At 42.2% G+C, this 14,860-nt stretch overlaps 1 protein-coding gene across 1 annotated transcript in view; it reads right to left on the bottom strand.

Moving 5' to 3' along the window:
• Positions 1-14,860, bottom strand: part of LOC122559944 (engulfment and cell motility protein 2-like) — a 110,523-nt gene that overhangs the window by 80,610 nt on the left and 15,053 nt on the right. Inside the window, exons 4-6 of the mRNA XM_043710054.1 lie at positions 11,588-11,757; positions 10,561-10,581; positions 6,616-6,715 (exon numbers count right to left, since the gene is read on the bottom strand). Coding sequence (XP_043565989.1) covers positions 6,616-6,715; positions 10,561-10,581; positions 11,588-11,757 — 291 coding nt within the window. The remainder of the gene's footprint in view (positions 1-6,615; positions 6,716-10,560; positions 10,582-11,587; positions 11,758-14,860) is intronic.

Genomic DNA, 14,860 nt, shown 5'->3' with positions numbered 1-14,860 from the left:
AAGACAATGATCTTTGCTGTGATGGTAAACTCCACATAAAGCACCGCCTGCTGTATCCCAGGATTCCCACTCTGGAGTGGCCACATTTCCTGCAGAGGGACAGTGTACCTACCCAGGCAGGTAGAAAATGGCCTCTGTTTCCCCCAGCTCCTCTTCCCAATCTGCTCACCTCATTCTACTCCCTCCCAGGCAGTCAGCCTACAGGAAGTCCTGGCCCTCACTGAGCGTCTCCCAATCATCAACGTCTGCCTTTGTCAGATCTCACTTGTCTGTGACCGTGTAGTGGAGACTTGGACACTCATGGGGTCATGACCCAATAGCCAGGTCACTGGGCAGAAAGTCTTTAGGCAAATAGCCATCAGTGTTCTAGTGAACGTGATTGAGCCAGTGTCTACATCATTAGCTTAACAATGAGTGGATGTTGATGAAATTAACACATTCTAAGGGACCTCAAAGTCAGTTCCCTTGTCCGGCAAAGAGATACTGAGGATTTGTTGGGGACACTGAGAATGGAAATTGTTCAGACTTTTGTCCTACAGATCATTTATTACCCAGACACCTTGTCTTACAATATACCATTCTCAGTCAGCTTGCTATTGTTCCACACTCTCACTCAGCTCAGACATAGCTGCAGCTTTTGGTAATGTGTGTGATCATTTCAGCCTCAAGTGACAGATTGCTGGAGATTGTGGAGCCTACATATGTGGAATAATCCACTAACTCCAGCACCACATGGTCAGTGCTGGTAGATGGCGGAATGGTAACATCCTGGACCAGGACATTTGTCTTCCTGATGCTGAGGGTCAAATTAAACTCTTAGCAAATTTTGGGGGGGGGGGGGGGGGGGGGAGGTGGGTGGCAGAGTCTGTCCATCTGTCACCGTGTGTGACCCTCGGTGTGGAGTGTTGCTGCAGCATCAGAGTGAAGCAACTTTGAATATGACTTGGATCTCAGGTGAGTGAGACTGAATACCTTTCTGTCAGTTCTGATCTATGAGTAGACACAACCTGGAAATGACCTGAAGGTAGTAAGACTTACATCCCAAAGAGACTAAGTGTCAGAACACCATCCTGTTCGACCAGTAGGACAAATCTGTTGCTGTTATAGCAGACCTTGACTATCACGTCGTCATGGAAATAGGAGATCACATTGAGGAATTACTGCAGGCAGCCTATTTTCTCCAGCAGCTTAATTGGATTACCCTTGTTCATGTAGTTGATTGTCTTGGTGGGACTGATGAAGATGATGTTTAGCTGTCTCTTTTGTTCATGGCATTTCACTTCCAGCTACTGGACTGTGACGATCAGGTCGATTGTAGACCTCCCGGGTCTGACAGAGTCATGGACTTTAAGGCAGATGCTTCAGCCAGGATCTGCAGTCTGACAACGGCAACACAGGCAACTACTTTTCTCATGATGTTCAGCAGGGAGATCCCTTGATAGTTGTTTCAATCACTGCAGTGTTCACAATGCCTGCATCACACAAACCTTTATATCAAACACCTCCTGTGGTAACACATTCCACATTCTCACCATCCTCTGGGTAAACAGCTACGCTGAATAGTGTCGAGAGTGTGGTGCTGGAAAAGCACAGCAGGTCAGGCAGCATCCGAGAAGCAGGAGAATTGATGTTTCAGGAATAAGCCCTTCATCAGCCCATTCGCATCTGCAGTACTCACTTTCTCCTAGTTATGCTGAATACCCTACTGAATTTCTTGGTGGCTTTTTCTTTAAAATATTAATAGCTTTCAAGTTCTGCTTTCCCCAAACAAGAGAAAATATTCTGTCCATATTCACTAAAATTCTGAATATTTTCATTTGAAAGACCTCTATTCAGTCACCCTTCAGTCTTCCTTTTGACAGAAGAGACCCAGGCTGATATACTAAGAGATATTGCTGCTGTCTTCTTTGGAAATTTTCTCTGCACTTTCCACCCTCTTCAACAATATGGTAAACACAGCTGCACACAGTAAGTGAAGTCTAACCAAAGCTCAACACAGAGCTTAGCATGAACTCTCTACTTTTACACAACTTATCCCTCTAGAGATAAAACCTGATGATTGGTTTGTTTTTATTCCTTCCTCTTTTATCCTTCCTTGAGATATGGACATCACTGGTAAAGCCAGCATTTGTTCTCCATTCCCTAACTGGCCTTCAGCACTAATCCATTTCACATTACTGTAGGTCTGGAATCATAGATCCAGTAAGAATTGGAGACTTCCTTCCCTAGCTTTATAATCCAGATTGGATTTACTGAATGTAAATTCCATTACATTCCTGTGATGGGATTTGAGTCGGTGTCCCCACAGCATAACCATGGTCTAACTCGAAGACTGAAATTACCACAATACCACTAGCTTGCCTGTGGTTTCATGCCCTTGCTAACCTGTGACACAGCTTTTAGTCACTAATGAATTTGTACTCAGATCTCATTGATTTTCAGCCCATAGACGGTCATCTCCCAAGTGATATGTGACCGCTCATTTCTTCCAATCACAATGTATTACTTAACATTTGGCGGGGCTGAACTTTGTTTGTCATCACAGAAGTACTTTGGAAATTGAGTCACTGCCATAACAAAGGAAATGTGGAAGTAAGTTGCACAGAGTAAATTCTTACAAACAGCAATGTGATCGTGATCATGATCAGATCAGATCATTTTATGATGCTGATAGGAAGGTGGAGTACGTTTGATGCCTTATCTAAAAGATGGCATTTCAAATCATGCAACGCTCCCAAGTATTACATAAAGCATTAGTCTAGATTCTTTTGTGCTCGATTCTAGTTTGGGAATCAAATCCACAATTTTTGACTCGGGCGAAATTCTTAATATCTGAGCTACAGCTGTCACATACATAAACCAAGGGAGCTTTTTATTCAGAAGATTTTATTTACTTCACATCTCCCTCAGCCAATTATTACCTTTTCATTCTAACTGTCAAATATCTGCTTCTGATAATTTTTCTTCAGCCTCCTTTTATCACTTCCTTCTTTTTGAACTTCCTGTCCAGAACTCAAACGTTATTGGTTTCTAAACGTAAAGGCTCCATTGTGGGAAAATCACTTACACTGGAGTTGGAAGATCCACTTAAGTGCAATAATCTCGGCTAACAGTCTAGAGTGCTACTGAGGGTGTGCTGCACTGTCAGAGGTGCCCGCTTTCAATGAGGACATTAAACCAAGGCCTAGCTGTCCTCTCCGATAAAAAGTCCCACAGTAAGACTTTGAAGAAGGGGAGTTATTACACTTTGTTGAATGCGAAGTGTTTTGGTAAATCCTATAGTCATGAAAGATGCTGTGTAAATGCAAGTCTTTTATTTGTATCACTAGTGTTGAGTTCAAGGCTCTCCTGGATCTGGCACATTGCCAGTTCCAGCTCATCTTACAGCAAAGTATATTTTTAAAAAAACTGTGCTTATCATGGTGTGGTACAAAAGGAACAAAGTACCTCTGTTTGAGATTCAAGGTCAGTATGAAGAACTCCAAAGATGTTTTTTGACCTGGGTCGGTGCACAGGAAATGTCTCCCGTGCCAACAATGCATCTCAATTCCAATTACAGAACAACCTGCTCTTGCATAAGTGCAAACAATTATCCATTTATCGCTCCAGCAGACTTCTGGACTCTAAAGAATGCTCTTCTATTATCACAAATGGGCTCTACATAAGTGCAAGGTGACACACTTGGGAAGGACAAACAATGGTGAACAGTAGGACCCTGGGAAAGAGAGAGAATCAGTGAGACCTTGGTTTGCATGTTTACCAGCTCCTTTAGGTATTGGGCAGGTACATAAGGTGGTTTAGAAGTCATTTGGGATATTTGCCTTTATTAGCTGAGCATACAGTTTAACAGCAGGGAGATTATGGTGGAAATGTATAAAATGTTGGTTAGGCCACAGCTGGAGCATGCAGTTCTGGAATCCACATTATAGGAGGGATGTGAAGGCACTGGAGACGGATTTACCAGGACGTTGCCTGGCCTGGAGAGTTTAGCTATGAAGAGAGATTGGACAGACAAGTGTTGGTTTCCTCTGAGCAGAGGAGATGGAGGGAGGAAATGCTTGAGATGTATAAAATTATGGAGGGGTACGGAGAGGGTATATAGGAAGGAACTTTTCAACTTAGCGGAGGGAACAAATGACCGGGGGCACAGCTTTAAAGATAGTGGCAGGAGGTCTGGAGTGGATGTGAGGAAAAACATTTTCACACAGAGGGTAGGAGAAATCTGAAACTCTGTAAGAGGGTGATAGAGGCATAAATTCTCAGAACATTTAATAAGTATTTAGTTGGACCGAAGGGTCTGTTTCCATGCTGTTCATCTCTATGTCACTATGATTCTATTTGCGATGCCAAAGAATGCAAGGCTATGGGGCAAGGGCTGGAAAAAGGGATTAGAATAGTTATGTGGTTTGAATGGTGCAAACTCAAAGGCCTTTTCCCTGTGTCATAGATCTCGGTGCCTAAACTGGGAATTTTCTTGGTTTGTGCACAATGTAATTTGGATCAAGGCACGCAAGTGAAAGGGCCTAGTCCATTACACCATCCAGCTTAGGCCTGACAAGTTCTGAGAGGAGAGACAGAAAATTACTTTTCAATATCACATGTGGAATGGATAAATCGTGCTGGCTGTAGCAAAGCCTTATAATGTCTACACACCAACATCACACCCTCCATTACATACACATACACACAGTATTCACAATGGAGGAGTTCACGAATAAACAAATACATGGTGAAAAGATGTATCGAACTAGCAAGATAAATAATCATTCAAAACCCTGCCTCACCACCTTAATTCAGCTACAAACATTTCCATTAGAAATCTGATCAGTTCTGTGCCTTTTCACTAAATAATTCAATTTGCAATGACTATCCATTTGCCAGCTGATGGTCAGGCACCAGACCGCAGTAGGCTGTGACCAGTAGAGTGTTACAACAATTACTTCTGGGATTGGATCTATTCACTGTTTATATTTGAGATTTAAAAATCAACAGATGGCAAATTTGGACACATTGGCTTTATATAGTCAAAAAGTAGATAAAAAGGTAAGCTAAGAGGTGAACAAAAGAGGCTGCAATAAGATATAGACAGGTTAACTGGGCAACAACATGGCAGATGATGGGCAAGTATGAGGTCATTTACTCAAGAAGTTGTGAAACTTGTACATGTTAATGTTCAAAAGGACTTGGATATGCTTATATAAGGAACACAAAGTTAGCATACAGGTAAATCCAACAACTTGAACAGAAAATGGAAAGTTTGTCTTTATTGGACTGGCAATGAAGTATTGTGCAAGAATAAGGTTTGGCTACAATCATACAGGGCTTTGGTGAGTAAACATCTGGGCACTGTGTGTAATTCTGGTCTTCATACTGAAGGAATGACGTGGAGGAGCCGTTGTTGGATTGGGGTGGACAGAGGTAAAAATCACAACACCAGATTATAGTCCAGCAGGTTTATTTGGAAGCACCAGCTTCCAAGGCCCAGCCTCTTCATCACTGTTCCACAATCACCTGATGAAGAGGCTACACCTCGAAATCTAGTGCTTCCAAATAAACCTGTTGGTCTACAACCTGGTGTTGCGTGATTTATAACTTCATACTGAAGGAAGGATACACTTGGAGGTAGGTCAGTGATTAATCACTGAAGTGGTCCCTGGGATGAAGGAAATGTCCCACAATGCAATGCTGAGTGGACAGGGGTCCATATTATTTGCAGTTTAGAAGAATGGGAGCTGACCTCATTAAAATATGCAGGATTCTGAAGTATTTTAAATTTATTCTCTCATGGGATATGGGTGTCATTGGCAAGGCCAGGGTTGTTGCTGATTGCTAATTTCCATGGTGTCCTGGCCAACGTTTATACCTCAACCAACATCACAAACACTGATTAGCCGGTCATTTGACTTGGGGCCTTTTTATTTGCAGTGGTTCCTAGATTGGAAAGATGGCTGTAATTCATATGTATTTGACTGGCTGCAACTTAGAGTCAATGAGCTGTATAGCAAGGAAACAGGCCCTTCGGTCAAACTTGTCTATGCTGACCCGATATCCTAAATTAATCTAGTCCTATTTTCCAGCATTTGGTCCCTTTCCCTCAAAACCTTTCCTATTCATATACCCATCCAGATGCCTTTTAAATGTTGTAATTGTACCAGCCTCCACCACTTCCTCTGGAAGCTCATTCCACACACTTACCACCTTCTGCATGAAAAAAGTTAACCTTTTCATCCCTTTTAAATCTTTCCCGTGTCACCTTAAACTTATGCCCTCTAGTTTTGGACTCCCCCCATCCCATGCCCCTTGTGATTTCATAAACCTCTGTAAGATCAGCCCTCAGCCTCCAACACTCCACGGAAAACAGCCTTTTCAGCCTCTGCCTTGAGACACTGAGGTTGTAAAAGACACTATAAAAAATGCAAGTCTCTCCTTTTAACAATAGAGCAGAGCTAAGAACAATGATCCATACCATTTGATAACAGATCCTAGATACCAAAAGAGTTCTAGACAGCTGATGAGGAATCGTGTCTGTTTCATTCAGGAGGACATAAAGGGCAGAGACCTGAATGGGAGGAGGATACCACAGACATTTGCTTGTTAGTCTGTCTCTCTCCTGACCTGTTTGATGAAGGCAGTGGAGATCATATCCCACGAGACAATCCCATGATCCATAAGCTCCAGGAATGCGGTCAGTGTGAAGGCCAGCATCTCGCCAAAACTGCAGGGAAACAGGTGGTTCAATAGGTCAGTACAGAGAACGCCAGCTCATGTTTACAGACTAGGACACACACTGCTCAAATGATGGAAACATCAATAACTGTGTCCATCCTGTGCCCAAGTGAACAGTTTTTCCAAATCTTGGGGTGCCACTGAATACCTAGCCTGAAATATATTATGATTTGGAGGTGACGGTGTTGGACTGGGGTGGACAAAGTTAAAAATCACACAACACCAGGTTATAGTCCAACAGGTTTATTTGGAAGCACTAGCTTTTGGAGCACTGCTCCTTCATCAGGTGTTGTGGAGCAGAATCGTAAGACACAGAATTTAGAGGTACAGGATTGCAGTGTCATGGAATGTAATATTAAACAAATTTAGCTTAAGTCTTTCATCTTTTAGAATGATCATGTTAATTTTGGTTCCTTCATATGTAAATCCCAGAACTTTTTTAATGTCACATTCTCAAGATAGCTTTTACAATAGGTGCCATCTCAGCTCAGATAATTTATTAAAGGTGTGAAGTTAAAGTCTATCTGTGTCCCAATGTTAGGTCAGACTGATTCTATTTCTAAAGTGGGATTTATAGAATCTTACATGGATTTATGCAGTTTTTAAGCAAAATAAAATGTAATTCTACAAGTACAAATTCACCCCACAAACTTATGTGTGTGAGCATGTGCAGGGGAGACTGAGTGAGTGTGTGCATGTGGGTGTGTGTGTGGGTGCAAGTGTAATGGGATAGAAGTCTGTGAGAGGCTGCATGTGTGGGTGTGAGTGTGGGGTCCCACACACTCGCGCAGACCCTCTCTCATACTCTCCCCACACTCTCACAGACTTATACCCCATCACACTCACACACGTACATGTACATAAGCTCTGTCACAGATACTCACACCCCCACGCACATACCCACATGCACACACTGACTTGTTCTCTCCTGCATAAGCACACACAAATTTTTGTGGGGTGAATTTGTACTTGCAGAATTACAATTTATTTTGCTCAAAAACTGCATAAATCCATGTAAGATGGAAATAGTTTAGCTACCCTGTTTTCCCGTTAATATCATGAAAACATTGGTCAAATCACCCCATAGTCTTCTAAATCCGAGAGAAAACAGGCCTAATTTGTGTAATCACTCCTCATAACTTAACCCCTGATATCTTTCTTGTAAACCTACATTGTCCAAGGCCAATTTATCCTCCTTAAGGTGTGGTGACCTGATCTACTCAGAGTACTCCAAAGTGGGGTCTAACTAAGATTTTGTATAACTGCAGCATAACTTCTGTATCCTGTACTCCAGTCCTCCCAATATAAAGGTCAGTATTCCATTAGCTTTCTTGATTATTTTCTGTACTGCTTTGTGACATTTTAAAGATCTATGCACCTGAGCTCCCCAGTCTCTTTGGACATCCACTGCATTTAACTTCATACCATCTCAAAAGTATCCTGATCTATCCTTTCTCGGTCCAAAATGGATCACCTCATGTTTGCTTTACTTAACACCATCTGCTACAGTTTTGTTCAGTCACTTAGCTTAAAATTACAAAGGGATATTGATAAACTATCTAAATGGTCTACAATGCTACCTAACTTTGTGTCCACAGCAAATTTGGATACATTATTACCTATGCCAATATCTAAGTCATTAATGAATAATATAAATAACTAAGACCCTAATACAAATCCTTGTGGGACACCACTGGTCACATTGTGCCAATTCGATTACCTACCCATTAACTCTACTTTCTGTTGCTTGCCACTCAACCAATTTCCAAGTCAGGTCAGTAATTTGCCCTTAGCACTGTGAGTTTTTACCTTAGTTAGCAGTCTCTTAAATGGGATTTCATTAGGTGCCTTCTGGAAGTCCATATAAACATCCATAGATATCCCCCTGTCCACCACCTTAGTCACCCCTTCAAAGAATTCAATGAAGTTTGTCAGGCATGACTGACCAGTCATGTTCAAGGTATTCAGGTACCCCACCCGTAAGGCGCAGAAGCAGAATTTTGCAATTTGGTCCATCAAGTCTTCTTCACCGTTTGGCTGATATGTTTTTCAGCCCCACACTCATGCTTTCTCCCGGCAACCCTTGATCGCCATACTAATCAAGAGCTTATCTATCTTGGTGTTAAATACACTCAGGTGATTTAGCCTTCTGCAGCAAGGAATATCACAGATTAACTGTCCTCTGCCTGAAGAAATTCCTCCTCATCTAAAGGGTTGTCCCTTAACTCTGAGGCTGTGCCCTTGGGTCCTAGTCTTTCTTACTAGTGGAAACATCTTATCCACATCCATTCTATTCAGGCCTCTCAGTATTCTGTACATTTCCATCAGATCCTCCCTCAGCCTTCTAAACTCCATCAGGTACAGACCTAGAGCCCGCAACTGCTCACAATATTCCAAATGCGGTCTGACCAGAGCCTTATACAGCCTCAGCAGTACATCTGCTAATATTGCATTTGCCCTCCAAACTGCCAGTTGAACTTGCATGTCAACCTTAAGAGAATCCTGAACTTGGACTCTGAATTCTCAGATTTCTGAAGCCTTTCTCCATTTCGAAAATGGTCTATTCTTCCTCTACTCCACCTCTATTTTTCCTACTAAAGTGCTTAAGTAATTACAGGGGCTAATAATGACCTCACCATCAAAGTTAGGCTAATTGGTCTGTGATTTCTTAGTTTTCCTCTTTTGCCCTTCTTCAAAAGCTAAATGACTTTGTAATTTTCCAATCCAGAGGGACAACTCCCATATCTAGTGAACTCTTGAAGGATTATAGGTAGAGTGTCTACAATGTGCTCCCCAGTTCCTTGAACACCAGTGGATGGAAACTGCAAGTTCCTAGGGATTTGTCACTATTTAATAGAAGTATTAGGAAGAGGCAGCGCCTTTTAATGTCTTAAGCTTGCTCTGCCATTCAATTAAATCATGATTGATTTGTGTCCACTTGCTTTACGTTTACCCTTAGCTAATAAAAATCTATTCATTTCTGCTAGAAAGCTGCTCACCACTCCCAATATCTGCAATATTCTAGGAGAGAAAGCTTCAGATTTCTATGAGATTTCTTGGGAAGAAGGTTTGATTCTTTTGATTCACTCATGGAATGGCCTAACCCCAAATGGAAGATTATGCCCCCTCTACCAGCAGAGGCAGTTTCACTGTAACGACCCTATGGAATCCTTTTAGCATTTTAAGCAACTGAATTTAATCAACCTTCCAAGGCAATAATTAGGGTCTTCACTCAGATTAAGCACCAAAGGACTGGCAGGAACTGTTCAAAGCAGAGTGTTAAATGCACATGATTAAGGGAAATTAACATGGCACTTGTGCTTGAATCTGTATGTTTAGAGCTCGCATCATCACATTCAACCAAGCAGCCAATCAGACTGTATCTGTGACTGGACCACCCAATCACCTGCTAATTCTCAGAGTAAGGATGAAAACGATACTCAGCTTGTTAAACAGCCTGCTCAGCAGATAATTCAAATATTTACAAAGGAGGCAAGGCAGTCCTGAAAAACCCACTTTACTGACAGGGATCTCCAGGCAGTTATGGACAGACTGAAGGGGGAGCATGGATACGAGACAGAAAAGCAAACCGACCAATAAATAAAACAGTCCAATAGGTACAGGCGATGAGCAGGCGTCCATCACAATACAAAATGACGTGTGAGGCCGAACAAGCAAGGAAGATGGCTGTTAATGATCTTGGTTCACTCTACATGTTGCCAATTACCTAAAAGCAATGGGGCATTATTTAATGTTGGCACAAATGGTTATCCAATGGGGATGAAGCCGTCAGCCACTCCTGTTTCAAACATTTCACACAAGAACAAGGTTTACCTGAATTTATCCAGTAAGTTGCTGGAAGTAAAACACAAAATGAAGATAACTGATAAGTATTAGCACAGGCCAGAAATACAAAATGCACAATATTAACTATTCGCATTTCACAGACTGAAATAGCTCTGCTCTCCAGTTAGCCAGCCGTCTCACATTTTACTTTATTACATCGAACAGTTCATCTTCCCTGCACTTGGTAAAAACTCTCTCACAGCAGCGATAGAGAGTCAATGGTCATAAACAGATGGCTGTTTTCTGCTTCCCAGACAACCCTGGGGTGAGGCATCACAGAGAACATGGATTATGGACGTGGACGCTGTAGTAGGCAGAGGAAATTTACACTGTACAGCAATGAGCACTTTTGACAGTATCTTGGAGAGATACTTTCAAAACATGAAGTGAGGTGTTGAACTTCTTGGTGCATGATGTGCTACATGTGGTTTCCAAAATCTTTGAAATACTACCAAACCCATTTTACTCAATAAACATTCACAGCACATAAGGAGGTCAACCAATCCTATGTTAAATAAAAAGTGCAGGTCAGTAGAGAATCTAGAAGCATCTGTGGAGAGACAAATAGAGTTAATGTTTCAAGTCTAATATGACTTCTTCAGCATGCGCTGGCTGTTTTAAAAAGAGCTGTTTGTTTAGTCCTACTCCACTGCTTTTTTGTCACAGCTCTGCACAGGGCTTTTTTTTATCAAATACTTATCCAAACCTCTTCTGAAAATGACTGCTGAATACTTCTTCTGCCCTTCCAGGCAGTGCATTCAGGATTATGATATCCAAATATATTACAAATTCCTCAGATCCACACTTTCAGTCATCTTAAATCAGTGCCTCCTCACAGCGGCAACATGTTTCTTTATTTACTTGATCCAAGTCCCTCCATTAAACCTACTTTTAATCTTTGAAAGAAAAACAATTGCCGTTTCTTCAGTTTATCTACATAACTGAAGTCCAAGTCCTGAACTTTGCAACCATTTAAAGAATCTATTTTTTTTTAATATAAAACACTAGCACTAACTTGGTTCCACTTTCCACCAGGAGAGTGAGGATGAAAATTCCTTCCATGTTGATAAACTCAGTGGCGAAGGTGGCATCAGCAGAAAGTTTTGCCAGCTCTTTCAGAGCATCGAGTCGGGAGTCTAGGCCAGACGACTGTATCCTTTCCAACAGCTGACGGGCTGCTCGAGTCTGTTAACAATATAGTTCCCATGAGAAATAGCTCTTCTGCAATGTGATGAATTAGTAGTTTTAAAATCAATATAATGCCGAACATGCAATACCACAGGAATGCATCTAGTTCACTCTCCCCTCTTCCTCTTCCAGCCTGCCTTTACTCCACAGTGTTGTCTGACAAGAGGCTCCAGGTATGGGAAAGTAGACTGCACTGATATTCCCCCAACTCTGCACAATTGTAACCCTGAAAAATGTGTTGCTGGAAAAGCGCAGCAGGTCAGGCAGCATCCAAGGAGCAGGAGAATCGACGTTTCGGGCATAAGCCCTACTTCAGGATGCCCGAAACGTCGATTCCCCTGCTCCTTGGATGCTGCCTGATCTGCTGCGCTTTTCCAGCAACACATTTTTCAGCTCTGATCTCCAGCATCTGCAGTCCTCACTTTCTCCACAATTGTAGCCCTACAGGTATTAACTATCCAGTACCTTTTTACCTCAGGTCTAGATAGCGTTCACAAGCTGTCAAGTGATTTACACAGTCACAATCATCCAATCTGGGCTGATAGTTTGCATCCAATCCTACTGTGGATTTTGCAATGACATGCTACACAACTGTCACAAAGGTAAACTATCAGCCTCGACCATCTTAACCGATCAACACTTTCCACTGCTGTCTACCTGGATAGACCCACACTTGCCTAGTTTTATTCCAATCTGTCTCATCACAGCTAAAGTATTGTTTGTAATATCTTCTCACCCTGCTGCCACACAGTGGCCTCCAAAGATCTGTCCACGGCCCCATTCTAATTATTTTTAAAACTCTACTCGCTCCCTCCCCCGCTCCTCATCAACACTATCTGAAACCACAGGATTAATTTTCATGTGTACACTGATGACGTCCAACACAAACCCCACCACTCTCTCAGTTCCTCCACTGTCTCTAAATGATCAGACTGTTTCTCCAACATCCAGTACTCATGATGGCACAGTGGTTTTATCTGTTGACTATTAATCCAAAGTCAGAGGTAATGTTCTGGGGACCTGAGTTTGAATCCTGCCACAGCAGGTGGAGTTTGAATTCCACTAAAATATTACCTGGAATTAAAAATTGTCAATTGTCAGGAATAAACCATTGGTTCACTTCAGGGAAAGAAACTGCCAGCTAGTGTGGTCTACATAGGATTCCAAAACCACAGTTACATGGTCAACTCTTAACTGCCCTGTGGGCAATTAGGGATGGCAATAAATGCTGTCCCAGCCAGCAATGCCCAGATCCTGTTAATGATTAATTTTTAAAACTCCAATACTGGATGAGCAGAAATTTCCTCCACCTAGGTATTGAGAAAATATAAACAAAAGACATGTATTTATGTGGTACTCTCCCTGACCACCAGATGTCCCAAAGTGTTTTAGATCCAAACAATTTTTGGAAGATTGAGAACTGCTTCATTATGGGAAACAACAGCCAATTTCCATCCATCAAGCTCCCACAAACACAAGTGTAATGATATTGCTCAGGCCACCAGTGATAACCCCCCTGTTTTTCACTGAAGTAGTGATGTGGCGCAATTTTTACACCCATCTGATAGGCAGACTTTTTTTTGAATAGCTTCAAATAGAACACTGGTAACAATATCAAAAAAAAAAGAATTAGAACATAGAACGTTACAGCACAGCACAGGCTCTTCGGCCCTTGATGTTGCGCCGACCTGTTGAACCAATCTGAAGCCCATTTAACCTACGCTATTCCATTCTTATCCATATGCCTGTCCAATGTCCATTTAAATGCCCTCAAATTTGGCAAGTTGGAGCCAGTGCGTTCCATGCCCCTACTACTCTGAGTAAAGAAACTACCTCTGACATCTGTCCTATATCTATCACCCCTCAATTTAAATCCATGTCCCCTTGTATTAGCCATTGCCACCCAAGGAAAATGGCTCCTACTGTCCAACATATCTAGCCCTCTGATTAACATATGTCTCAATTAAGTCACCTCTCAACCTGACATGGTGCAAGTTTAACATTTCATCCAAATAAGAACACCTCCAGCAGGGAAACACTCCCTTGGTTACTGCACAGAAACATCAGCCTAGATTTTCATGCTTGAATTCTGCAGTGGGACCTTATGACTCCCATGTGAGAGCCCTACCAACCAAATTGAGATGCACAACTAAAGTCATTACTGGACTGTCTCTGCCTCAGTTCCCTGCTGAAACCTTCTTTCATGCCTTTGTTATTTCTAGACTTAATTATTCAACTTGCTCCTGGCAGGTGTCTCCCGAATTACAGTTTGTAAATTTGATGTATTCCAAAGCTGCTTGTGTCCCAACTTGCAATAAGTCCCACCTGACCATTACCCTGTGCTAACTGAGTTACATAGATTCCTGGCTAAGTAATGCCAGGATTTGTCTGGAGTTCAAATCCTACAGTAATCTTTGCCTCTTCCCTCCTCTGTAATCTCCTCCAGTCCTAGAATCCACCAAAATATCTATGCATCTCCAATTCTGCCCTCAGGTATGCCCAGGTTTGATCATTTCGCGACTGACGGCCATATCTTCAGTTGCCTGGGTCCAAGCACTGGAATTCTCTCCTCACATCTCTCTTTCCACCTTTAATTAACTGCTACTTAAAGCCGACCTCTTTGGTCCACTTTTCGGCCACGTGCTCTAATCTGGCTCGGTGTACGTTTTTGCTTTCTGACACTGTTGGTTTTCAGAGAAAATCCCATCTGGTTCACTGATGTCCTTTAGGGAAGGAAACAGCCATACTTACCTGGTCTGGCCTACATGTGACTCCAGACCCACAGCAAAGTTGTTGACTCTTAACTGCCATTAGGATGGCCAATAAATGCTGGCCTAGCCAGCAACATCCTCATCCTATGAATGACAAAAACACTCCTTGGGATGTTTTCCTGCATTGAAGGTGATATATAAATGTAACTTGCTGTCACATCACAGGCATACTTTCCAGCCGTGTTGGTCAATAAGTAATGATTTTTGCAGTCTTCCTGATTGGCTTAGCTGTTAACACTGGCCATCTGCAGCAGCTTAAGTTACAATACCGAAGTTGCTCATTGGTCTTGGAGTGGCTTCTGAATGCTGACTTTCTAACGTTCCACCCA

This window comes from Chiloscyllium plagiosum, chromosome 20, assembly GCF_004010195.1.
Source record: "Chiloscyllium plagiosum isolate BGI_BamShark_2017 chromosome 20, ASM401019v2, whole genome shotgun sequence".
Classification (NCBI taxonomy): Eukaryota; Metazoa; Chordata; class Chondrichthyes; order Orectolobiformes; family Hemiscylliidae; genus Chiloscyllium; species Chiloscyllium plagiosum.
This window is presented reverse-complemented; position numbering and strand designations above follow the sequence as displayed.